Source organism: Mesoplodon densirostris, chromosome X (assembly GCF_025265405.1).
Source record: "Mesoplodon densirostris isolate mMesDen1 chromosome X, mMesDen1 primary haplotype, whole genome shotgun sequence".
NCBI classification, from domain to species: domain Eukaryota; kingdom Metazoa; phylum Chordata; class Mammalia; order Artiodactyla; family Ziphiidae; genus Mesoplodon; species Mesoplodon densirostris.
Genome location: NC_082681.1, coordinates 130,258,757 through 130,283,489, shown reverse-complemented (window position 1 = coordinate 130,283,489; position 24,733 = coordinate 130,258,757). Strand labels below are relative to the sequence as shown.

Sequence of the window (24,733 nt, the reverse complement as noted above, 5' to 3'; positions counted from 1 at the left end):
TCATACAAACTGAACCCAACAATTCCCTTTCTCCGTTGGAAAGGAAATAGTTGGGAGATGGTTGTGGACAAACAGTACACAGGGCCACACTCCTTCCTTCCTTCTTCTGGCAGAAGCTTGAGGAAACTCAGTTCAGAGTTAACAAGGTCAGAAGGTTCTGTCTGCCGGTCCCTCTGACTGGCAGCACCGTCCATGGGGCTCCCTACACCATCATGACAGATTTCCTTTGGTTCTGAATTTTTGTTTAGCTTCTGGTTCTTTGACTGATGGAAGCAATTGGATTTCTTAACCAGAATTAAGTCGTTAAGTCCCTTATTGCACAAGGGAGGAAACGTTCTCAAGTAATTTTCATTCAGATGAAATGGGGGTAAACCGGTCTTGAAATAGAAGGAAAGAATTAAAAAGTAACTATTCCCAGGTATGTTTTTCTCCCGTAGGAAACAGTGGTTTAAAGTTTATGGAGCAGGTTAATGAGTTGGAGAACCTTGCCTGTTGGCCCATGTCCTAAAATAAGACTTTTTAAACACACTTCAAAAATATACAACACTTCTCATTAATGGCCGATAAAGAATTAGGTCTTGAATCAGGATGTAAAGGCAGAATGATTCATATAATAATGTGTAGCAGAAACGAGGTTTTTCAGAAATGAAAATTTTCATTGATTACATGATTCCCAGAAGCATATGGATGTTTATTTTGCTTTGCTTTTTTTGTGTCCTTTTTTATTTTTCAAAAATTTCGTTAATAAATATATATTACTAGACTGGAGAAAACAGACTAAATTTCAGAGTCGACAACTTGACCTGATATAAAGGGGACCTTTCAAGAAGTGGAGTTTCCTTCAAACATCTGTAGAAAGGGAAAAAAAATTTTTTTTGGCTTTGCTTGAAGGTGGGGTGATGGATTGGGGGACCTTTTTGCTTGTTTTTCTTTTTTTTTTTTTGCGGTACGTGGGCCTCTCACTGTTGTGGCCTCTCCTGTTGTGGAGCACAGGCTCCGGACGTGCAGGCTCAGCGGCCATGGCTCACGGGCCCAGCCGCTCCGTGGCATGTGGGATCCTCCCGGACTGGGGCACGAACCCGTGTGCCCTGCTGGCAGGCAGTCTCTCAACCACTGCACCACCAGGGAAGCCCAATCTCTGTGTTTTATGGCAACAAATGAGAGTGAGTTAGGCCAACCATCACTTGAATAAATTCTTTAGCACGCATAACAAATTTGAATTGTGTACTGCATGAATCTAACATTGATGTCCTCCTTTTCTTTTTTCCTTCACTTATTTCCCTTTCTCCCTCTCTCTCCCCTTTTCTCCCCTGATCTCCTTCTCTCTCCCTTCTTCTCTCCCTTTCCTTCCTCCTTCCTTCCTCCCCCCCCCTTTTTTAAAGTAAATATCCTAAACCGTGTTAGGTACCAGAGATATTAAAAAGTAATGATTAAGTGCAACCCCTCCCTTCAGGGAGCTTACACTCCAACAGAGGAAAAAATCCTTTGGAGGGGGAAAAAAGGGAGGGGGAGGGGTGAGAAAAAAAATCCCTCAGGGAAAAGCAGAAATTTGTGGATTCTTCTGAGCTGTGGAAGGAAGGAAGGACAGAAAGGAAAGATAGCTATACTTTTTTTAAATTGAAGTACAGTTGATTTACAGTGTTGTGTTAGTTTCAGGTGTACAGCAAAGCGATTGTTACAATATATGTCTATATTTATTCCTTTTCAGATTATTTTCCTTTATAGATTATTACAAAATATTGAGTATAGCTCCCTGTGCTATACAGTAGGTCCTTGTTGTTTATCTATTTTATATATAGTAGTGTGTATATGTTAGTCCCAAACTCCTAATTTATCCCTCCTCCCTCTTTTCCAAAGTATATAATAGCTATACTTTGGAGCAACTGTATCCTTTCCAAAAGCAGTCTCATAGAATTATTATTCTATGCAGAATATGTCTCCAGGTTTATGTCCCATTTGTTTATTTTTGCTTTTATTTCCTTTGCTTTAGGAGATGGATGCAAAAAAATATTGCTAAGATTTATGTCAAAGAGTGTTCTGCTTATGTTTTCCTCTGGGAGTTTTATCGTTTCTCGTCTTACGTTTGGGTCTTTGATCCATTTTGAGTTTATTTATTTTTTATTTTTTATGAATTTATTTTATTTATTTATTTTTGGCTGCCTGGATCTTTGTTGCTGCACGTGGGCTTTCTCTAGTTGCGGCGAGCAGGGGCTACTCTTCGTTGTGGTGCGCGGGCTTCTCATTGTGGTGGCTTCTCATTGCAGACCACAGGCTCTAGGTGCACAGGCTTCAGTACTTGTGGCACACAGGCTCACTAGTTGTGGCTCGCAGGCTCTAGAGCACAGGCTCAGTAGTTGTGGCTCAAGGGCTTAATTGCTCCATGGCATGTGGGATCTTCCTGGACCAGGGCTTGAACCTGTGTCCTCTGCATTGGCAGGCGGATTCTTAACCACTGCGCTACCAGGGAAACCCTGAGTTTATTTTTGTATATGGTGTTAGAGAATATTCTAGTTTCATTCTTTTACATGTAGCTGTCCAGTTTTCCCAGCACCACTTATTAAAGAGACTGTCTTTTCTCCATTGTATATCTTTGCCTCCTTTGCCATAGATTAATTGACTGTAAGTGTGTGAGTTTACTTCTGGACTCTCTATTCTATTCCATTGATCTATGAGCCTGTTTTTGTGCCAGTACCATGCTGTTTTGATGATTGTAGCTTAGTCTGAAGACAGGGCATGTGATTCCTCCAGCTCTATTCTTCTTTCTCAAGTTTGCTTTGACTATTCAGGGTCTTTTATGTTTCCATACAAATTTTTTAAAAATGCTTGTTCTAGTTCTGTGAAAAATGCCATTGGTAGTTTGATAGGGATGGCATGGAATCTGTAGATTGCCTTGGGTAGTATGGTCGTTTTAACAATATTCTTCCAGTCCAAGAACACGGTATATCTTTCCATCTGTGTGTGTCATCTTCAATTTCTTTCATCAGTGTGTCATACTTTTTGGAGTATAGGTCTTTTGCCTCATTAGGTAGGTTTATTCTTAGGTATTTTATTCTTTTTGATGTGATGGTAAGTTGGATCATTTCCTTAATTTCTCTTTCTTGATAGTTCATTGTTAGTGTATAGAAATGCAACAGATTTCTGTATATTAATTCTCTATCCTGCAACTTTACCAAATTCATTGATGAGCTCTAGTGGTTTTCTGGTGGCAACTTTAGGGTTTTCTATGTATAGTATCATGTCATCTGCAAACAGTGACAGTTTTACTTCTTCCTTTTCAATTTGTATTCTTTTTATTTCTTTTTCTTGTCTGATTGCTATGGCTAGGACTTCCAGTACTATGTTGAATAAAAATGGTGAGAGTGGGCATCATAGTCTTGTTCCTGATCTTAGAGGAAATGCTTTTAGCTTTTCACTGTTCAGTATGATGTTAGCTGTGGGCTTGTCTTTTACAGCCTTTCTTATGTTGTGGTATGTTCCCTCTATGCCCCCTTTCTGGAGAGGTTTTATCATAAATGAATGTTGAACTTTGTCAAAAGCTTCTTCTGCATCTATTGAGATGATCATATATTTTTTTAGATTTCATTGAAGCACAGTTAATTTACAGTGTTGTGTTAATTTCTTCTGTACAGCACAGAAATTCAGTGTTTTATATATATATATATTCTTTTTCATATACTTTTTCATTATGGTTTGCCACAGGATATTGAATGTAGTTCCCTGTGCTATACAGTAGGACCTTGTTGTTTATCCATCCTATGTATAATAGTTTGCCTCTGCTAATCCCAAGCTCCCATTCCTACCCTCCCCTCCCCCAGCCCCCTTGGCAACCACAAGTCTGTTCTCTATATCTGAGTCTGTTTTTGTTTCATAGATATATTGATTTGTGTTGTATTTTAGATTCTATAAATAAGTGATACCATATGGTATTTGTCTTCTCTTTCTGACTTCTCTTTAGTATGATCTCTAGGTCTATTCATGTTGCTGCAAATGGCAAAATTTCATTGTTTTTGATAGCTGAGTCAAATTCCATTGTGTGTGTGTGTGTGTGTGTGTGTGTGTGTATACACACCACATCTTCTTTATCCATTCTTCTTTCGATGGACATTTAGGTTGTTTCCATGTCTTGGCTATTGTGAATAGTGCTGCTGTGAACATAGGGCTGCATGTACCTTTTGAATTATAGTTTTGTCCAAATACATGCCCAGGAGTGGGATTGCTGGATAACATGGCAATTGTATTCTTAGTTTTTTGAGAAGCCTACATACTGTTTTCCACAGTGGCTGCACCAATTTACATTCCTGCCAACAGTGTAAAAGGGTCTCCTTTTCTCCACACCCTCTCCAGCACTGTTTGTAGACTTTTTAATTATGGCCATTCTGACTGGTGTGAGGTGGTACCTCCTTGTAGTTTTGATTTGCATTTCTCTAATAATTAGCAATGTTGAGCATCTTTTCATGTGCCTATTGGCCATCTGTATGTCTCCTTTGGAGAAATGTCTATTTAGGTCTTTTGCCCATTTTCTGGGTTGATTATTTTTTTTTGTTGTTGAGTTGTATGAGCTGTTTGTATACTTTGGAAATTAATGCCTTAAGTCTCATTATTTGCAAATATTTGGAAATTAATGCCTTAAGTCGTGTTATTTACAAACATTTGCTCCCATTCCATGGGTTGTCTTTTCATTTTGTTTATGGTTTCCTTTTCTGTGCAAAAGCTTGTAAATTTGATTAGGTCCCATTTGTTTATTTTGGTTTTTATTTCTATTGCTTTGAGAGACTGACCTAAGAAAACATTGGTACAATTTATGTCAGAGAATGTTTTGTCTATGATCTCTTCTAGGAGTTTTATGGTGTCATATCTTATGTTTAAGTCTTTAAGCCATTTTGAGTTTATTGTTGTGCATGGTGTGAGGGTGTGTTCTAACTTCATTGATTTACATGTGGCTGGCCAACTTTCCCAGCACCACTTGCTGAAGAGACTTTTTTCCATTGTATATTCTTGCCTCCTTTGTCGAACATTAATTGACTGTAGGTGTGTGGGTTTATTTCTGCACTCTATTCTGTTCCATTGATCCATATGTCTGTTTTTGTGCCAATACCACACTGTTTTGATTACTGTAGCTTTGTTGTATTGTCTGAAGTCTGGGAGGGTTATGCCTCTTGCTTTGTTCTTTTTCCTTAGGATTGCTTTGGCTATTCTGGGTCTTTTTTTTTTTTTTTTTTTTTTTTGCGGTACGCGGGCCTATCACTGTTGTGGCCTCTCCCGTTGTGGAGCACAGGCTCCGGACGTGCAGGCTCAGCAGCCATGGCTCACGGGCCCAGATGCCCCATGGCATGTGGGATCTTCCTGGGCCGGGGCACGAACCCGTGTCCCCTGCATCGGCAGGCAGACTCTCAACCACCGCGCCACCAGGGAAGCCCTCTGGGTCTTTTATGGCTTCATATAAATTTTAGGATTATTTGTTCTAGTTGTGTAAAAAAAAATGTCATGGGTAATTTGATAGGGATTGCATTAAATCCATAGATTGCTTTGGGTGGTATGGCCATTTTAACAATATTAATTCTTTCAATCCAAGAGCATGGGATATCTTTCCATTTCTTTGAATCATATTTAATTTCCTTTATTAATTTTTGTAGTTCTCAGCATATAAGTCTTTTACCTCCTTGGTGAGGTTTATTCCTAAGTATTTTATTTTTTGATATGGTTTTATTTTTATTTATTTATTTATTTGGCTGCACTGTGCAGCTTGCGTGATCTCAGTTCCCCCACCAGGGGTTGAACCCAGGCCACAGCACTAAAAGTGCTGAATCCTAACCACTAGACCACCAGGGAACTCCCTTGATGTCATTTTAAAAGGAATTGTTTGTTTACATTCCCGTTCTGATATTTCATTATTAGTGTAAAGAAATGCAACTGATTTCTGTACATTAATCTTGTATCCTGCTACCTTGCTGAATTCGTTGATCAGCTCTAGTAGTTTTTGTGTGGAGTCTTTAGGGTTTTCTACATATAATATTATGTCATCTGTGTATAATGACAGTTTTACCTCTTCCCATCAATTTGAGTACATATTTCTGTGGTATCAGTTGTGATTTCTCCTCTTTCATTCCTTATTTTGTTTATTTGGGTCTTCTCTCTTTTCCTCTTGGTGAGCCGGTCAGAGTTTTGTCAATTTTGTTTACCCTTTCAAAGAACGAGCTCTTGGTTTTACTGATTTTTTTTCTATTGTTGTTTAAATCTCTGTTTTATTTATTTCCTCTGATCTTTATTATCTCCTTCCTTCTGCTGACTTTAGGTTTTGTTTGTTTGAGGTTTTTCTTATTTCCAGAAGAAGGCCTGTATCACTATGAACTTCCCTCTAAGAACTGCTCTTGCTGCATCTCATAGATTTTGTATGGTTGTGTTTTTATTGTCATTTGCCTCTAGGTATTTTTAAATTTCTTTGGTTTCATCATTGACCCATTGATTTTTTAGTAGCATGTTGTTTACATGTAATTAGTTTTTTTCTCATTTCTTTTTCTGTGGTTGATTTCTAGTTTCATGCCATTGTGGTCAGAAAAGACGCCTGAAGTAATTTCTATACTCTTAAATTCGGTGAGGCTTGTTTTGGACCTTAGTATGTCGTCAGTCCTAGAGAATATTCCATGTGCACTTGAAATGTGTATTCTGCTTTTTTTGGATGTAATGTCCTGAAGATTAAGCATAACTGTTAAGTGTAACTGTTCTATTGTATTATTTAGGATCTCTGTTGCCTTATTGATTTTCTGTCTCAAAGATATGTCCATTGATGTGAGTGGGGTGTTAAAGTCTCCTACAATTATTGTATTCCTGTCAATTTCTCCTTTTATGTCTGTTAGTATTTGTTTTATGTATGTGGGTGCTTCTATATTGGGTGCATATATGTTAATGAGTATAATATCCTCTCCTTGTATTGATCCTTTTATCATTATATAGTGTCCTTCTTTATCTTTCTTTATAACCTTTGTTTTGAAGTCTATTTTGTCTGATATGAGTATTGTGACCCCAGCTTTCTTGTCATTTCCCTTTGCATGAAATATCTTTTTTCCATCTCTTCACTTTATGTGTGTCCTTTGCCCTAAAGTGGGTCTCTTGTAGGCAGCATATTGTAGGCTCTTGTTTTGTTTTTTATTCAATCTGCCACTCTGTGTCTTTTGATTGGAGCCTTTAGTCCCTTGACATTTAAGGTAATTATTGATAGATATCTATTTATTGACATTTTAAACCTTGTTTTCCCATTGATCTTATATTTCTTCTTTGTCCCTTTCTTTTTGTTTTTCCTTTTGTGGCTTGATGATTTTTTTTGTATTATGCTTTTGTTCTCTTCTTTTTGTTTTTTTGTGAATCTATTGTATGTTTTTGATTTATGGTTGCCCTATTTTTTAAGTATGTTAACCCCTCTATATCTACTTGCTTTAGACTGGTAGTCATATAGGCTCAAACACATTCTAGAAAAAAATGTCTACCTTTTCTTACTCTCCTCCCTGACATTTTATGATTTTTTTTTTTACATTTTATGATTTTGATGTCTTCTTTTGCATCTTCATGTTCATCCTTTTGCTATTCATTGTGGTTATCATTGCTTTTACAGAAATTTTTTGATTTTTTAAAAAAAATCTGTGTACTAGCTTATTTAAGTGATTTACTTTCCAATTGTGATCTTCCCTTTCCTCTATATTCTTACTTCTTTTCTATTTAGAGAAGACCTTTTAATATTTCCTTTAGGATAGGTTTAGTACTGCTGTATTCTTTTAGTTTTTGCTTGTCTGAGAAATTCTTTGTCTCTCCTTTCATTCTAAATGATCATCTTTCTGGGTAGAGTATCCTAGGTTGCAGATTTTTTCCCTTTCAGGACTTTGAATATCTCTTGCCACTCCTTTCTGGCCTGCAACGTTTCTGTAGAGAAATCAGCTGATAGACTTATGGGCATTCCCTTGTAATTAACTCTTTGTTTTTCTCTTGCTGCCTTTAGAATCCTCTTTTTATCTTTAACTTTTGCCATTTTTATTATAATATGTCTTGGTGTAGGTCTGTTTGGGTTTATCTTGTTCAGAACCCTCTGTGCTTCCTGTATCTGGATATGTGTTTCCTTCTTTAGGTTTGGGAAGTTTTCAGCCATAATTTCTTCAAATACATTTTCAATCCTCTTTTCTCTTTCTTTTCCTTTTGGAACCCCTATTATGCATACATTGGCACACTTTATATTATCCCATAGGTCTCTTATATTGCTTTCATTTTTTTTTCATTTGGGTTTCTGCTGTTGTTCTAATTGGGTGATTTCCATTATTTTATCTTCCAGATCACTTATTCATTCTGCTATTCATAGCCTTTCTTTTTTATTTTAAAAATATTTATTTATTTGGCTGTGCTGGGTCTCATTTGTGGCACATAGGATCTTCGTTGCCACGTGCGGGATCTTCTTTGCCATGTGCTGGATCTTTAGTTGCGGCATGCGGAATCTTTAGTTGTGGCATGTGGAGTCTTTAGTTGCGGCATGTGGGATCTAGTTCCCTGACCAGGGCTGGAACCCGTGTCCCCTGCATTGGCAGGCAGATTCTCAACCACTGCGCCACCAGGGAAGCCCCATTATCTCCTTTTTGAACTCGGTGTCTATCAGACTGAAGAGGTCTGTTTCATTGTTTGTTCTTTCCGGGGAATTCTCTTGATCTTTTATTTGGACGTGGTTCCTCTGCTTCTGCATTTTACTTATATTTCTCTTGCTCTACGAGTTTAGAAATAATTATATACTGTGGTCTTGGAGGGCTGTTTTTATGTGGGAGTATCCCTGTGTAGCCTGCGTGGATTTAATATTTTTTGGTGCGAGGGCTGTTTTTAGTATGGATGCCTGCCACCTCTTTCCTCAGTGTGTGCTGGCCGGTAACCTCTTGATAGGAGGTGTGACTGGTGTTATGGATATTGAGTGGGGCCTCCTCTTTGCTCTGTGGTTGTCACTGCCCTGTCAGGGGCAGGGTCTGCTCCCTCGTTGTTGGAGTGGAAGCCCCCAGGTCTGTTTCTGAGCTACATTTCTGATCTGCAGTGTGAGGCAGGCGGGATTGGAGGGCTCCCACTGGGAGAGGAGCCACTGAGTATTCCTCTGCTGGAGCTGTTCATCTGTGAGTACCCTCTGCTGAGTCACTTTTCACCCATTGTGCGGGCTCACACAGTACACTGTTGTTGGCATTGCCCTCGGCCCCACCTCAATCGTGGGTGTGCCGGCAATTGGCCCTGGTGTCTCTCAGGCACTGTCTTCACCAGGCCACCAGGACAGATCCACTGAAGTCAGGTCCAAGGACTGCAGTAATCATGCACCTGGACCTGCTGTGGGAGCTATGGAGGCAGCTCAGACTGTGGCCCAGCCCAGCCCCCATGTGTACGCACCCACAAAGCCCACAGCTGCTAAGGTCAGACCTGTCCCGGTCACAGGAGCACCTGTTGTCCATTCAGATGTTCCACAGGTGCTGAATTTGCAAAGCCGTCAATGGAGGTATAAATCAGTGGTTCACACAGCCCTGGAGAGAGATTTCAGCTCCGCTTCCTAAGTTGCACAGCCCCTGGGGCTCAGCTGTCATTTCAGCCCCACGACTGCATGTGGGCATCCCACCAGCGTCTGCTCCTGGGGCTGCCAAGGAGGTGGCCGGGTCACGAAAGCCTGCCCAGGCAGGAGCCTGTCCTGGAGCCTGCAGAGGCAGGGATTGGCACGTGGGGAAAGAGGCTGCTATGTTCGTCCCGCCCCTCCCTTTGCATGCCACTTAACAATGGCGCTCCGTTTCTATGGTGGCCTGGGCTGCTTCTGAGAACACTCCCCACTGTGGTACCCCACACTCCAGCCCCTTCAGGCTGTCTCCGTACACCCAACAGCAGTCCTTTTCCCAGGTCTGTCCTCTAAACCCCAAGTTCCAGCACTCAGCCCCCACCCATACCAGAGGACACGCATCTCAGGCTGGGGCACACAGGATGGTGGCCCGGACCCTCTGTGTAGGTCTCTCTCTGTCCTGCCTGCTGCAAACCAGTTGTGCTCTCCCCTAAGCCTCAGAAGCTCCTTTTCTGTCCCAGCTGGTCTCCCCACTGGTGAGGGGGCTTCCCAGGGTGTGGGAACCTTTCCTCTCTAGCTCCCTCCCAGGGGTGCAGATTCCATCCCACTTCCTCTTTTTTTTTTTTTTTTTCCTTTCTCACACCCGGGTATGTGGAGATCTTTCTTGTCCTTTCAGGTGTTTGAAGTCTTCTGCTTTTGTTCAGTAGGTGTTCTGTGAGAACTGTTCCATTTGTAGATATATTCTTGATGTATATGTGGAAAGGGGTGAGGCCCACTTCCTACTACTCTGCCATCTTGATTTCTCTGCTGATCATATGGTTTTTATTCTTCAATTTGTTAATGTGGTGTATCACATTGATTGATTTATGGATATTGAAAATTCTTGCCTCCCTGGGATAAATCCCATTTGATCATGGTGTATGATCCCTTTAATGTCCTGTATTTGGTTTGCTAGTATTTTGTTGAGGATTTTTACATCTATGTTTATTAGTGGTATTGGCCTGTAATTACCTTTTTTGTGATACCTTTGTCTGGTTTTGGTATCAGGGTGATGCTGGCCTCATAGAATGAGTTCAGAAGTGTTCCTTTCTCTTTACTTTTTTGGAATAGCCTGAGAAGGATAGGTGTTAACTCTTCTCTAAATGTTTGGTGGAACTCACCTGTGAAGCCATGTGGTCCTGCACTTTTGTTTGTTGGGAGTTTTAAAATTACTGATTCAGTTTCATTCACATTAGGTGGTCTGTTCATATTTTCTGTTTTTTCTTGGTTCAGTCTTGGGAGGTTGTACCTTTCTAAGAATTTGTCCATTCTTCAAGGTTGTCCATTTTATTGGCGTATAGTTGTTCGTAGTAGCCTCTTAAGGTCCTTTGTATTTCAGTGGGGTCAGTTGTGACTTGTCCTTTTTCATTTCTGATGTTATAGATGTCGTCCATCACCCTTTTCTTCTTGATGACTCTGGCTAAAGGTTTATCAATTTTGTTTATCTTTTCAAAGAACCAACTTTTAGTTTTATTGATCTTTTCTATTGTTTTTTTAGTCTCTATTCCATTTATTTCTGCTCTGATCTTTATGATTTCTTCCCTTCTAGTAACTTTGGGTTTTGTTTGTTCTTCTTTCTCTAGTTCCTTTAGATGTAAGGTTAGATTGTTTATTTGAGGTTTTTCTTGTTTCCTGAGGTCGGCTTGTATCCTTATAAACTTCCTTCTTAGAAGTGCTGTTGCTGTGTTCCATAGGTTTTGGATCATCATGTTTTCATTTTCATTTGTCTCTAGGTATTTTTAAATGTCTTCTTTGATTTCTTCAGTGATACATTGGTTGTTTAGTAGCATATTGTTTAGGTTCAATGTGTTTGTGTTTTTTGCATTTTTTTCTTATAGTTGATTTCTAGTCTCATAGCATTGTTGGTCAGAAAAGATGGTTGATATGATTTCAGTTTTCTTAAATTTACCAAGGCTTGTTTTGTGGCCTTGCATGTGATCTATCCTGGAGCATGTTCCTTGTGCACTTGAAAAAATGTGTATTCTGCTACTTTCGGATGAATGGAGAAGTGGCCTTCTTTAGGAGACGTCCTATGCATCCCAGTAGTGTACTCCCCTCTCATCACCCAAGCTGTATGCTTTAGGGGTTCCCCCTATGAGGGCTGCTGAGTCCTTCTGTTGTGGTGGGCTATGTGGGTGACCTGCTAGGCTTGGTTAGCTCCTAATACAGTTGGTTGCCAGACCCTGCCTTGTCTGGAGGCTGCCGGAGTTATTGCTGGACTACTTGCAGGCAGAGCTGAGTCCTGGAGTTTGGCTGCAGGGCCCAGGTGATCCCAGAGCTGGCGTCAGATCACTGGTGGTGAGGGGGCGATTTCTGAGACAGTTGTGTACAGGGTCCAGGGTGTCCTGAAGCTTATGTTGGCCTGCTGGTAGGCAGGGACAGGTCTTAGCTGGTCCCTGGGCAGGGTCTGGCCTAAGATGGGCAGGCTGGGTCTGTAGGCTGCAGCATTGTAGTCTTGCTGCATCTGGTACGTGCACCCTGGCAGGTGAGGCTGGTCTGGAGGCTAATGCAAGCTTCCTAGAGGGCAGAGCTGGTGCCTGCCCGTTGGTGGGTGGAGCTGGGTCCTGGCCCTCTGGTGGGCAGGGCTGTGTTTAAGGGCTATGTCTAGAGGCGGCTGTGGGCTCAGAAAGTCTTTAGGCAGCCTGTCCGCTGATGAGTGGGGCTGTGTCCCTACTCAGTTAGTTGCTTGGCCTGAGGTGTCATAGCGCTGGTGCCTACCAGCTGTTGGGTGGTACCAGGTCTTGGCACTAATGAGCTAGAGGGAGGATCCCACCATGGTGCCCTCCTGCACCAGTGTGTCCACGTGGTAGAACCTCCCCAGAACGGTTGCCACCAGTGTCTCTGTCCCCAGGGTTATCTACAGACACCCCACCCCCACCTCTGCCTCTCCAGGAGACTCTCTAAGACCAGCAGGTGGGTCTGGCCCAGGCTCTTATCAAAATAGTGCTTTTGCCCTGGGTCCTGGTGCATGTGAGATTTTGTGTTCCCCCTGTAAGAGTGAAGTCTCTATTTCCCCCAGTCGTTTGGGACTCCTGAAATTAAGCCCTGCTGGCCTTCAGAGCCAAATGCTCTGGGGGCTCATCTTCCTGATGCAGAACCCCCAGGCTGGGGAGCCTGACATGGGGCTCAGAACTCTCACTCCTGGGGACTTCCCTGGTGGTGCAGTGGTTAGGAATCTGCCTGCCAATGCAGGGGACACAGGTTCGAGCCCTGGTCTGGGAAGATCCCACATGCCGCGGAGCAACTAAGCCCGTGCTCTACAACAAGAGAAGCCATCGCGATGAGAAGCCCGCACACCGCAACAAAGAGTAGCCCCCGCTCGCCGCAACTAGAGAAAGCCCGTGTGCAGCAATGAAGACCCAACACAGCCCATAAACAAACAAACTCTCCTGTGGGAGAACCTCTGCACTAGAATTAGTCTCTGGCTTGTGGGTCACCCACCTGGGTGTATGGGACTCGGTTATATCGTGAGTCTGCCGCTCCTAGCCATCTTGTTGTGGTTCCTTCTTTTTGTAGAAGTTCTTTTCTGGTAGTTTCCAGTCTTTTTTGTCCATGGTTGTTCTGCAAATCGTTCTGATTTTGGTGTGCTCATGAGAGGAGGTGAGCTCTGGCTCTTTCTACTCCACCATCTTGGCCAGTTTCTGTATTTGCATGTTTTGAGGGCTCCAGTTCCAGGAAGAAGAGGGAGATGTTTATTCTTTGACATTCCCGCCTCCCTCTCTGCCAGTGTAACTGACGGCACCCAGGGCGGGCCTGGGGGTGTTGAGCCACTGACCTGGACAATGCCTGCATTATCCACAGACCCCTCACAAGTGACCCAGCAGCCTGGGAGAGGAGGAAGGAATAGAAAATTGGTAGGAAGGTGATGTGAGAAGGTTCCGTGGACAGAAGGGATGTCCCCATGATAGAGGATGGATGTCACCATTGAAGTGTTCATTAGGTCACTGGTCCTCAAAGAGGAGTGACTGTGCCCCCATCCCCCACCCCGCAGGGGACATTTGGCAGTTGTCTGGAGACATGGTTGTCACAGCTGGGTCGGGGGTGCTTTTGGTATCTCGTGGTCAGAGGCCAGGGATGTTGCTATACATCCTACAGTGCACGGGAGAGCCCCGTAACAAGGAACATTTCAATCCTATATGTCCATGGTGCCCAGGCAGAGAACTGCTGCTTTAGAGACAGGACAGCTAGAGAAGGGAGTGAAAAGAGTTGAAACTGGGCATCAGAAGACTCTGTCCACAGGGACTTCCTTGGCGGTCCAGGGGTTAAGACTTCAAGCTTCCACTGCAGGGCACATGGGTTCAATCCCTAGTTGGGGAACTAAGATCCCACATGCTGCTTGGCCCCCCAAAAAAGAAGAAGATGACTTCGTCCACGGAACATGTGAGGTGAGGAAGGAAGAGTATATCCGGAAATATACTCAAAAGATACCGGCTTCCCCATGCTGTGTGTCCATGAGGGTAGATCGTACTTGGCAATCTCATTAGACCCTCAGTACATACGCACACAAAGTTCGTAATATCCTGCCTAAATTGAAAATGAAAACTTGACACCCAGACTGTAATTAGCCAGAATGAACAACTTCCTCATTTTTACCCAATTCACCGGGGCATTGTAACACTCAGTCATCTCATTTCCTTCCAGAGCTGTAAAGGTGTCATGATTTCAGTCTCCCTGCAGTGGAATTTTTCTGCAACGCGGAGCCTGGTCAGTGCACTTTGGGGATGTTTTTGACGGCTGGGTCTGACAGCATGAAGGGAAATTGTTCACATTTGTGTCTCGGATGCTGTCTTGAGCTGTCTTGATTTTCCTCCAGTCAGAGCTGTCCCCGAGGACTTCCTGGTTTTAAGTGCAAAAACCTCAGGAAGAGTGAGCTGCCTTTAAAGGTCAGCTGTCCCAGCATGTGTGGTCACTCTCTGAAATCGTGCAGACGGCAGCCCAGAGCGCTGCTTCTGTGCTGATCCAGGAGTATCTCTTTGGCCTGGTTCCCTGCAGGGAGTGGGAGGCCGGTGGCATTTCTCTGGGCTGTCCTCCATGCCCGGGATGTCTCCCTGTGGCCATCGGTGAAAACGACGGGACTCTCATCTCTTGCTCAATAAATGTTCGCGTTGCTTAAGCACCTCCACCGAGAAAAGATGGATTGACTTGGAAATTTTAGAAATACATGTATTTCAGGGCCTAGAAATGAAGTCCAGGGAGGGAGCAGTTGGCCTTGTGTTTTTGGCACCGAGTCCAGCGGCATTGCTTAATGAGAACTGCCTGTCTAGCAAGGATCAAGGGCTCGGACTCTGCAGGCTGGTTGGCCCTGTGAACTCTGGGGTTGAGGGTTCACGCCCTGGCACTTCTGCTTCCAGTCAATCATTTGAAAGTTGCAAACATCCTCCTACCAGCGACCTTCTCCATTTCAGGATGTCCTGAGTGCCAGGTCGGGAATGCGGGGAGAGAGCAAGAGGCAACCGATAACAGATGCTGCGGTTTGGGCACCCTCTCCTCCTCTGTGTGTACCAAGTCCCCAGGGGCTCGAGGGCAGAGGCCTTGATTGGGCTCATTGGTCCATGATGAGAGCTAGACATTTATTCTTGTGTCTCTTGCTGCTTCTGAACCTGGCCTCGTCAACAGGGATTTGCCCCAAGGCCTGACATAGGGATTTAAACCAGGAATAGTCATCTCTGTCATCGTCTACAGTAACTTATCTATTGGAGTAACAGACTCCAAAATGCAGTAGGCCCAAGCGACATGCATAACCAACTCCCTTTGGATAGGTTTGCCCCAAAATTTCCAATTCCAGACCCTGTATTCCTCAACTAACCCTGTCTTGACTCCCACTTTCATTCTTCATGGGGGGGGGTTGAAAGAAAAGGGGAAGAAGAGGGAATCATGCTTTCTTTGTTAAGTGAATTGGCTCCTAGGAAATGTTCCTTGTTTGGAAGTCTACTTGGTCTGCTGTTAGTACAGGTACCCCAGCTTTCTTTGGGTGAGTGCTTGTGTGCTCTATCTTTTACCATCTGTACTGGAGGACCTTCAGCACAGCTCAACAGTAGCTGGGTTCTCTGTCCTTGAACTCCTTCCGACTTGACCTTCAACATGGACTCTGAACTTCCCAGGCAATGGAAGTTCTCCACTTGGAATGCCACCCAATGGCTGTGTTGCCTGCTTGCTCACCTTGACCTTAGGTCACCAACTGGGCACTCCTGCTCAGAAATGAGAAAGGAGGCTGGGAATTCCCTGGTGGTCCAGTGATTAGGACTTGGAGCTTGCATGGGGAAGTGGCAGGGGCCTGGGTTTGATCCCTGGTTGGGGAACTAAGATCTTGCAAGGTAAGCGGTGTGGCAAAAAAAAAAAGAAAAAAACTAGAAAGGAGGCTGGGACTCTGTGATACTGTGGTGAAGAATAGGGAGTCTAGTTTCTAAGAAAATGAGTAGACCTTCCGCGAAGGTGGGACACCAAGGTCAGAGGGGAGCTTCTCCCAGACCAAGGTTGACTATGATACCCTAGAGCTCATTTTATTTGCACCTGGATTGTCTTAGAGTGTGGGATGAGCTGAGCCATTAAGAATTATAGAAGCACAACTTCAGACTTGGAATTCAGGGGTGGGAGCCAGGCGGGGGATGATAAAAGACACTGATGGGCAGATTTACTTGCCCAATTTTGAGGGTTTCTTTTCTGTTGGATGACCTGAAGCCACTATGAAGACAGGATGGAATTTGCTAGCAGGTAGATTTTCTAGCTTTTATTTTGGTAGTATTTTTCATCCTGTAGGTATATGTGGTTTCTGCCAATATGAAGCACTTATTCATTTATTTATTTTTAACACAAGTCTTTTAAAGAGAAGAGTTGAAGTCACGGGGGTGGGGATGGTTAAGAGAAAGTTGCAAGTAGAACACATTCATGAGACGTTGGAATTCTACTCTAAATATTTCTGCACATACTATGTGGCACACAGAGTTGAGCCAAGTCCATCCTGGTCTCAGACTCCAGTAATGTTACAGTCTAGTGGTGGCAAAGAAACAGAAGTAGTAAACAAAATTTACAGAGAGAAATGCTAAGCTGTAATTATGAACAGAGGCACAGTGTGCTTTGTGCATCAGTTCTAGGGGAACTCGCTCGGCTCAGGCAGATGAGGAGAACACCTTACAGGAAATGGTGGTCGAGAAATAATCAAAAATATTAGCAGTAGGTAAGGAGGTGAGGGAAGGGTGGTCCCGGGCGGGGTCTGTGGCAGAGGAGAGCATCGCTACAGCAGCCAGTGTAGCCGGAGTGCGGGGAATAAGGCGAGAATGATCCAAGATGATGCTCGGGAAATATTCAGGGAGGTGGCCATGGAGGGTCTCTTAGGCACTGTGGAGGAGCTTCATGGAAAGTATCAATAGACGGAACACTTTGTGAAAAAGTTGAAGTCAGTGTGTGTGGGTCAGAAGCGGGGATAAGAATGGTGGGAGCAGCATGTTGGGGTATGTGTGATGTGATCGCACTTAGAGATTACCTTGGCTGCTCTGGGGGATGCGTTGAAAGAGAAGATGCAGTGTGGATTACAGGTAGACCACTTAGCAGGTTATGTCAGCTGTAGAGTGAGATGTGAAAGCTTGGGAGTTTTTGTGCAGACGTAGGGAGGAGGTCAGTTAGAGCTCTTTAAGAGAGAAAATCAACAGGACTTGGTGACAGACTGGACACGGAGGGTGAGGGAGACGTCAAACATGAACCTTTCATTTTTGGTTCGTGCAACTGGCTGGAGACGGCAAGGTTGGGGGGGGAAGAGACCCCGAGTGCCTTTTTGGACACATTGCATTTGAGGTGCCCTTTAGGCATCCAGAAGCGATGACCAAGTAAGCAGGTCAGTATATGGGGCTGAACTCAGCAGGGAGATGAGCTCTGGAGATAGAGATTTGGGAGGCATCTGCCCAGAGGGGCGAAGGAGGAGATGGTGTGGATGGCGTCACCTAGGGAGGGATTTAAAAAAGAACCGAAGTGGGTTAACGTCTCAAAAGCTGCTGTGTGCCGAGATGAGGCCAGACATTCATGGGAATGTGTATTGATGCAGATGACATGGCTGACGTCACTGAACACTGGTAGAGTGAAGGCCCCGAATGCCTGATGCGAGTGAGTGGGGGGAGGTATGGTGAGAAGCGAGGAAACAGAAGCAGAACATCTGAACTGCCCTTTGAGAAGCTTGACGGAAAAGAGGCGGGACAGAGAGGGCAGAAGCTGAAGGGAGAATAAGACCGGGAAGGGGTGAGATAAGCTTTATTACCTGAAATATTTTACTAAACAGCTTTTAATGACCATCATCAAAAATTGAGCTTTGAGGGTAAATAGACCATGCTAAAGAACCAGTGTTCATTAAATCATTTTTCTATGTTGCTCCTTAATTGGTAATTGGTTTTGGGCCATGACAGGTCTGCTTGTTAATTGCCACACTTCCTATTTAATCACGCCTTTGTAATTGTGAGAGAACATGGCTGAGAAAGATGCAGAGGGAGACCTGCATTCCTTTCCATAAATCACCCATATTAAGACAGGACAACTCCAAGAGAGGTTTTTCCATAAGCCCTTGACCCCATTTTTATTTTACATTCTTGGAAGTACGTCCCACAGTGAGGATGGTACTCCGGGGAAAGGGGTCTTGCAAGTTCCACATGTCTCTTCTTATGCTCCTATTATAATCACAGGCAGCTCTCTTCTTCAACCTATTTTGCTTCTCTAATTTACAAAATAATAATTTGTAAAAGAGGGGGAATGGGGGCTACTTTCTGGAGTGTGTGACATGGCCTTCAGGTTGACTTCGAAAGGTGATTAATTACAGCAGCGTGTTTCAAAAGTTCAAATTAAACGTACTTCACAACTCTTACTAAAGGGAATATACTTTACACCTGTCACTCGTGAAAAGGGCTGATTTAAGTCAAAATTATGAAGGAGGTAAAGCTAATCATTAGAACAGGCACACCCTACTCTGTTGAACGAAAGAATCTTTTGATAGCCCTTGAGTGGCCCTGTCTTAAGCACTCGGTAACGAATTCTCCATGAGTTCTGTGATTGCAGAATTGATGTAATTCAGTGTTGGAAAGGACTTGTGAGCTCAGAGGCCCAGAGCCATGAGGGGACATGGCTGAGTCCCCAGCGAGTTTTCGGGCCGCTGGTCCAGTACTGTATCTGCTGTGGCCAATCACAGCGTGGGACAAATGTGCCCCGTGCTTGTTTTTGTACATAAAGTTTTATTGGAACAGAGCCACACCCATTCGTTTACACATCCTCTCTGGCCGCTTTCACTCTCCAGCTGCAGAGCTGAGTAGTTGTCAGACAGTATGGCCTGCAAACCCTAGAAGAGTCCCTCTCTGACCTTGACAGAAAAGGGACCGAGACCTGTGCTGCTAGGTAGCATTGGCTGCCAATCCTGGCAGCACTTGAGAATCACTTCCAAGAAAAGCACAGGGTGCTGGGCCACACTCTGGATCTTCTCATCCCATCTTTCAGGACGGGATCCAGAAATTGGCATTTGTTTAAAAAAAAAAAAAGATTTTCACGCTCAGCCAGGTCAAGAGTCACTGCATTACATCATGCTGCCTCTAAAGCACATGACCTTGAAAAGACACTTCAGGCTATAAGTACGTGTTTATATGGGATATGAGCCTGGAGAATGCCCTCTAGAGCGGCACTTCACACACGTCCGCTAGTATCAGAATCCCCTGGAGGGCTGGCTGGAACTCTGATCGCTGGGTCCCAGCCCTGCAGATTCTGCCCAGTAGGTCTGGGGTTACACGTGCCAGAGCGCTGGCACGTGTAACAAGCGTGCAGGTGCCACTCATGCCGCAGACCCATGACCGCAGTCTGCAGAGCGCTGACTTAGGTCAAAAAGGCTTGCACGTCTAATGAAAGTCAAGTCCTATTAGCCAGGGGAGGGAGCTGGCGATAGATTTATGGACCAAGTGCTGGGATGGTTCCAGACCATGCTGTAAAGACCCCCACCCATCTGCTCAAATCGTGCTTCTTCCTCTCCTCCACCCCATCCGGAAGCCTGGAAACCAAGCCATTCTCCTTCCAATCTGTGCTCCTGTACAGGTTTTCTCTTACTGCGTCTTTACATTCTCCGGGGGCTATTTTGTGTCTTGTAAAGTAACTGTATTTTGATTAGAGAGAGGCCGGATGGTGGAGGCAGGAAAGTTTCAAGCATAAAAGAAAATGGATATGTTGCGAAGTAGTATAAAAATGAGCAGAAGTTGAATCAGTATTTGTGGAAATCGTGAATGTGCACACACACACTGGCAAAAAAGGCAACAGAGACAGGCAGAGACAGAGGGTGTGGGAACCACAGAAATGATTTTATTTTCAACCAGAAAGCAACAGCAATGGAGAGTCTGGGCTGAGGGCCTGGCAGCGTGACTCAAGTACCAGGGATTGAGTCTGTTTGGGTGCAAGGAGCAGCATACAGAGACCTTTCGTTTCCAAACAAAGCAAATCACATCCAAATCTTTGTGACATTTGTCAGGGGATTTCTATCTACACACCCTTGGGATTGCTTTTCAGATTTTTCAAGCAATTTTGTAAATATTTTTTTTTAAAGGGAAGGAGCCACTGCAGTGAAGGTTTTGGTGCCCCCTTTCTTTTCTTTCTGATATACCAGGCATTGAATCAATTACAGGAAAAAAAAAATTTTGTGAGGGTTCTGATTTAAAAAACCAAACCAAACCAAAATAAGAGTTTCTCATCTGCGGCACGATTGATATCTTGGGCCGGATAATTCTTTGTCGTAGCATCTTACAAAGCGTAGCACAGCCTCGGAGCAGCAGCCCTGGTCTCTACCCACTAGATGCCAGTAGCACTTCCCCCAAGCTGGGCCAACCAAAGACGACTCCAGGCATTACCATATCGCCCCTTGGTTCAGAAGCGCTATTTTAGAAACATTCTCCCGCCCCCATTAGCGTCTCTGTATGCTTTTTAAACCAGACCATCAGGTTCCCAACACCGAAAGCACATGTATGCTCCCAGACATGTGGGTCTCTCTGCAGGCCCTGCATATGTGCCTGGAGCCAAAATGGAATGCCGCGTCCACTGGGGGGCGCTGGTTCGGTTCCTCAGGAAGTCTCTAGATCTCAGTACCATGATAAAATGCCTCTTCGTCCTCAGGCCTTTTCCTCTTCTCCAGCAGAAACTGTCATCAATATGTGCAGTTTTTGAAGTCATTTTCTTTTAAAGCTGGAAAGAAAATCTTCACCCAAGCCCACTCTCATCTTCATCCATCTAGATTCCTACTTGAATTAATATGGCCAGCCACTTGTGACATGGGATCCAGGCTTCTTCATTTGTATCCACCAGAAAGAGAGAGGTACCATGTTTCTGAGTTCTGTTATGAGGACTGGCCACATAATTTGCAAGGCCCAGAGCAAAATGAAAACGCAGGCCCCCTTGTCCAAACATTATTAAGCTCTTCAAGATGGTTCTAGCACTGTTCACACACCCATGACGTCGGACCTGGTAGCATTCATTGGTTGCCGCTGCATCACTTTTGTGTATTCATGTAATTGGCATTGCCAGCTCTTTCTCCCCTATATTGCGGTGCTTCCTGTGAAGTAAGAACCTCAAAAACAAAATGCCGTGCCCCCAATCTGTTTAAAGAATTGTACTGCAGCAAATGTTTATAGCATATATTTTTCTGGCTTTCAAAGAAAATCCACATGGGAATCTTTCTACATCATTACAGTAATGAAAGTAAACACTGTGGCCTTTCATCATATACATATTTTCCTGTAAATATGACAACATGGAAACAGTAATTGCTATTATCCACAATGTTTTTAAGTTAGCAAAGAGTGACACTTCCACAACAAAATGATACATAATTCCTCTTGTCCTTATAAAAATAGCCAAAACATAACCTAAATGGCTTTCAGTGAAAGTTGGAGTAGTAACTTCTTCATATTGAAAAGCATTATAATTCATGGAAATATTGTCCTTGTAAATGCTTTAGATTAACATCATAAGGCAAACTGGAGCATTTCTTGTACCTGGAGACCATGATTTTAAGAACCTCAGAAGCTGAGTTGTAGACCCTTTTATTTAAAACCTGTTAGTGTACAAAGTGCATGAAAATATCCATTATTCAGCTACCAAAAAAGTATGTAAAAATTACTAAGCCAACCCTTTTGGTTTATTCAGGGAAGGCCAATGCACATTGTTTTTATATTGTAAGAAGAAAAAAAGTCCCATTAAGTTTCCAGAGAATGATTAATGTTTTTTTTTCCATTGAGGCGTCCGTCTTTTAGATGTGAAATTGTCCTAAGTCGCTATCAAAATATTCATCTGGGTATAAATAATATAGTAAATATATAGAATCTATCTGTTAAGAAAAAGGAGCGCATCTGCCAGTGAGGAGGCAGGAGCACCAGGAAAGCCACCCATGAAGTCCAGAGTCGTCATCACATAACACGATGCTGCAACAGTGGGTCTATGGACGAATTTCCAAGAAACAGTTGGTTGGTTGATTTGCTCAAAAACAAAATCAGTAAATACAATGTCTAAATCCCCCAGTCTGTTCAGTCAAAACGGCCAACCCCATAGCCCAGATAAATATTTTAGCAAATGAAATGGTTGACAGATGTCACGCCCTTCGTCAAGGTAGAACCAATGCCAGATTCCTGGCCCAAGTCCAAGGATGGCTTAGGAAAGTCTTAATTCACGGACCGCTCCGACGTGTCAGGTCAGCATGCCAAGCACCCCATCTGACATGGCGTTAGCAGGTTCTACGAGCAGGTTCCGGAGTGGGAATAGTGAGTTTGATTTTTTTTGCTTTTTCTTACAACTCTATGGTAAACTACACTAGAATAAAGGGACTTCTACATCTTTCAAGATGTGTTTCATAAAAGTCTGTTTATAATAACTTTTGAGGCACGTATACTGGAGAACAGTACTTTATGCAATGTCCCTTGTCATTACCAACTCATATATATTAAGTGTTTTGCGGGTGACTTACAGTTGGATGTGGTAGTGGCAGTTGGGACCACGTGTTGATGTCCTGGAGACCAAAATCGATCCAAACTGGTATTGCCATTTGTGACGGAAAAGGTTTATTTCCTCAGCCCCAGAGACAAAAATTATTCGGGGGAGGGGGGGACACAAGACAGCTATTAAACATAGTGAAGGAATTTCACAGGCCTAAAGAAACTATTAAAAGGAAATAGATTTCTATCACGTCACAGAATCCCACTTCCGAGGAAACGCAAATCAGCCTGAATTTTTGAATAATCAGTAGGATTCAAGGCGACTTTTTTCAACTGCAATCTCATTCTTCATGTTCTCCCAGCATCCTTAATCCTGGGAAAAACAGGGCAATGTGTGGCCGAAGGTTTCAGAACCTTTCTTTCCAGCATCATCCCACGAGCCATCGGAGGGTAATTACAGATTTCACTATGGCAGGTTCCAAGCTCCCAAGTCAAGTCTTTCCATTCTCTCTCTTGCTCTCTCCATCCTACTTGACCCAATAAATTTTGCTGACATCAGAGTTAGAACACTTCAAGATAAACCAGAGTAAGAAAGCCTGTTTACTTCCCTACTAGATTCAAAACTATTTTTTATTTTGAAAATAGTTGCATACTGTTACGCAGTGTTGGGGTGACAGGACTTCCCACGGGATCCGTAGGACATAGGATGTGAGAAGGTAGATAAGCACACAAAACGTTTTTCTCGAGCCCAGAGACTGTGCTGAAATACAGGTGGTCAAGAGCTGGTACACTTACGGGCCTCCTAATGTGCAAAACCAGAGAATTCCTAAGAGTTGTAATCCTGGTTATGTTCCTTTTATAAATAATCTATAAATTCTCCTGTAAATACAAAAAAAAAAGGTGAAGAAATTATTAAAGCCTCTACTTGATACAAAACACAGTGAAAGGGAGGAATCGCCCATTTGGAGTCCTATCTTAGCTGATTTCTGGATACTTTTTGGTGAGATTTAATCACATTCTGGAAGCCTGTGTTTTCTGTGTCCCCGAAACGGTGGCCACCACCCTTTCGATTCCCCGGAAAACAGCTCCGCGCGGCCATGTGCTCACGGTAGCTGCTCTGTGCAGTCTAGATGGTCTGGGATGGGAAGGCCGGTTATGATGGTCAGACATTTGTTCCACACGGTGAAGGTGGGGCACACAGGCTGCGAGAATGTGATGTCAAAAGTGTAGAGGTGGATGGAGTTCAAGGCATCGTAGAACGCGATGGAGCCGTTATCGTAGTCCAGCAGGATGCCGACGCGCCGGAGGTGGGGGGCTGGCTCGATGGGGATCTCCTTGCTGTTGTGTCTCACCACCCAGGTGTTGTGGCAGCGGCACAGCGCCCACGAAGCAGAGTTCTTGCCAATCCACTCATGCTTTGGGGCTGATTTGTACGCGAGGCCAATGGCATACCTGCAGACACAAAACAGCAACGACAAAAACCATGAGCCATGTTGCACACACGCGTGAAATCCTTGCTGTGGTCCTCAGGGGTCAGGAACACGTGATCCTCTGTCGTCCCTGTTCCTTCCTCAGTGAAAGCTGGCATGGACCCTGGACCCACGTTCCTCATCTTTTTCCCTTCCGGACATAGGGTGGGCAGAAAGGGGCCACTGTATCGCCCCACATTCCCGTTTTCAGTTCAGAAGTTACAAGAGAACTGGAACTCTGCTTTTTTTTTTTTTTTACGTTCACGAAGACCCACACGACGAATTCTCTAGACCAGTGCCGTCCCGTAGACCTTTCTGCCATGAAGGACATGTTCTGCTCTGTTCAGTATGGTAGCCACGAGCCGCAGGTGGCTATTGGGCACTTGAACTGTGGCTGGTGTGAGTGAGGAACTGAATTTGAAATTTATTCAATTTTAATGAAAGTAAACTATTTAAAGAGCTACCAAATTGGACAGCACAACTCTAGACTTGTCCTTTTGACCTTCTTTGAATTTTTCAACTGACAACTTCTCTGTCATTTTCCATGATTTCAAAAGGCAAGCAAGCATGGAGAATGGTTTTCATTTAGGGGGATAAGTTCTTCGTCATCTCCCAGCCTCAGTTTTCTCATCTGTAACACAGGGACAATGACCGTCATTGTGTCTCAGGGCTATTTTGAGGAGTTAAGGAAAGAATACGTGTACAACCCCAGGCACAAGGCCTGGCATATAATATCCACTAATTGTTATTAG

At 43.8% G+C, this 24,733-nt stretch overlaps 1 protein-coding gene and 1 long non-coding RNA gene across 5 annotated transcripts in view; one reads left to right on the top strand and one right to left on the bottom strand.

The window, feature by feature from the left end:
- LOC132481836 (uncharacterized) overlaps positions 1-24,733 on the top strand; it is a 174,673-nt gene that overhangs the window by 110,873 nt on the left and 39,067 nt on the right. The gene's annotated exons all lie outside the window — the stretch shown is intronic.
- MID1 (midline 1) overlaps positions 19,887-24,733 on the bottom strand; it is a 184,364-nt gene continuing 179,517 nt past the window's right edge. For both annotated transcript variants that reach the window (XM_060086667.1, XM_060086668.1), the window contains exon 10: positions 19,887-23,964. In XM_060086667.1, coding sequence (XP_059942650.1) covers positions 23,616-23,964 — 349 coding nt within the window. In that variant the 3' untranslated portion in view covers positions 19,887-23,615. The remainder of the gene's footprint in view (positions 23,965-24,733) is intronic.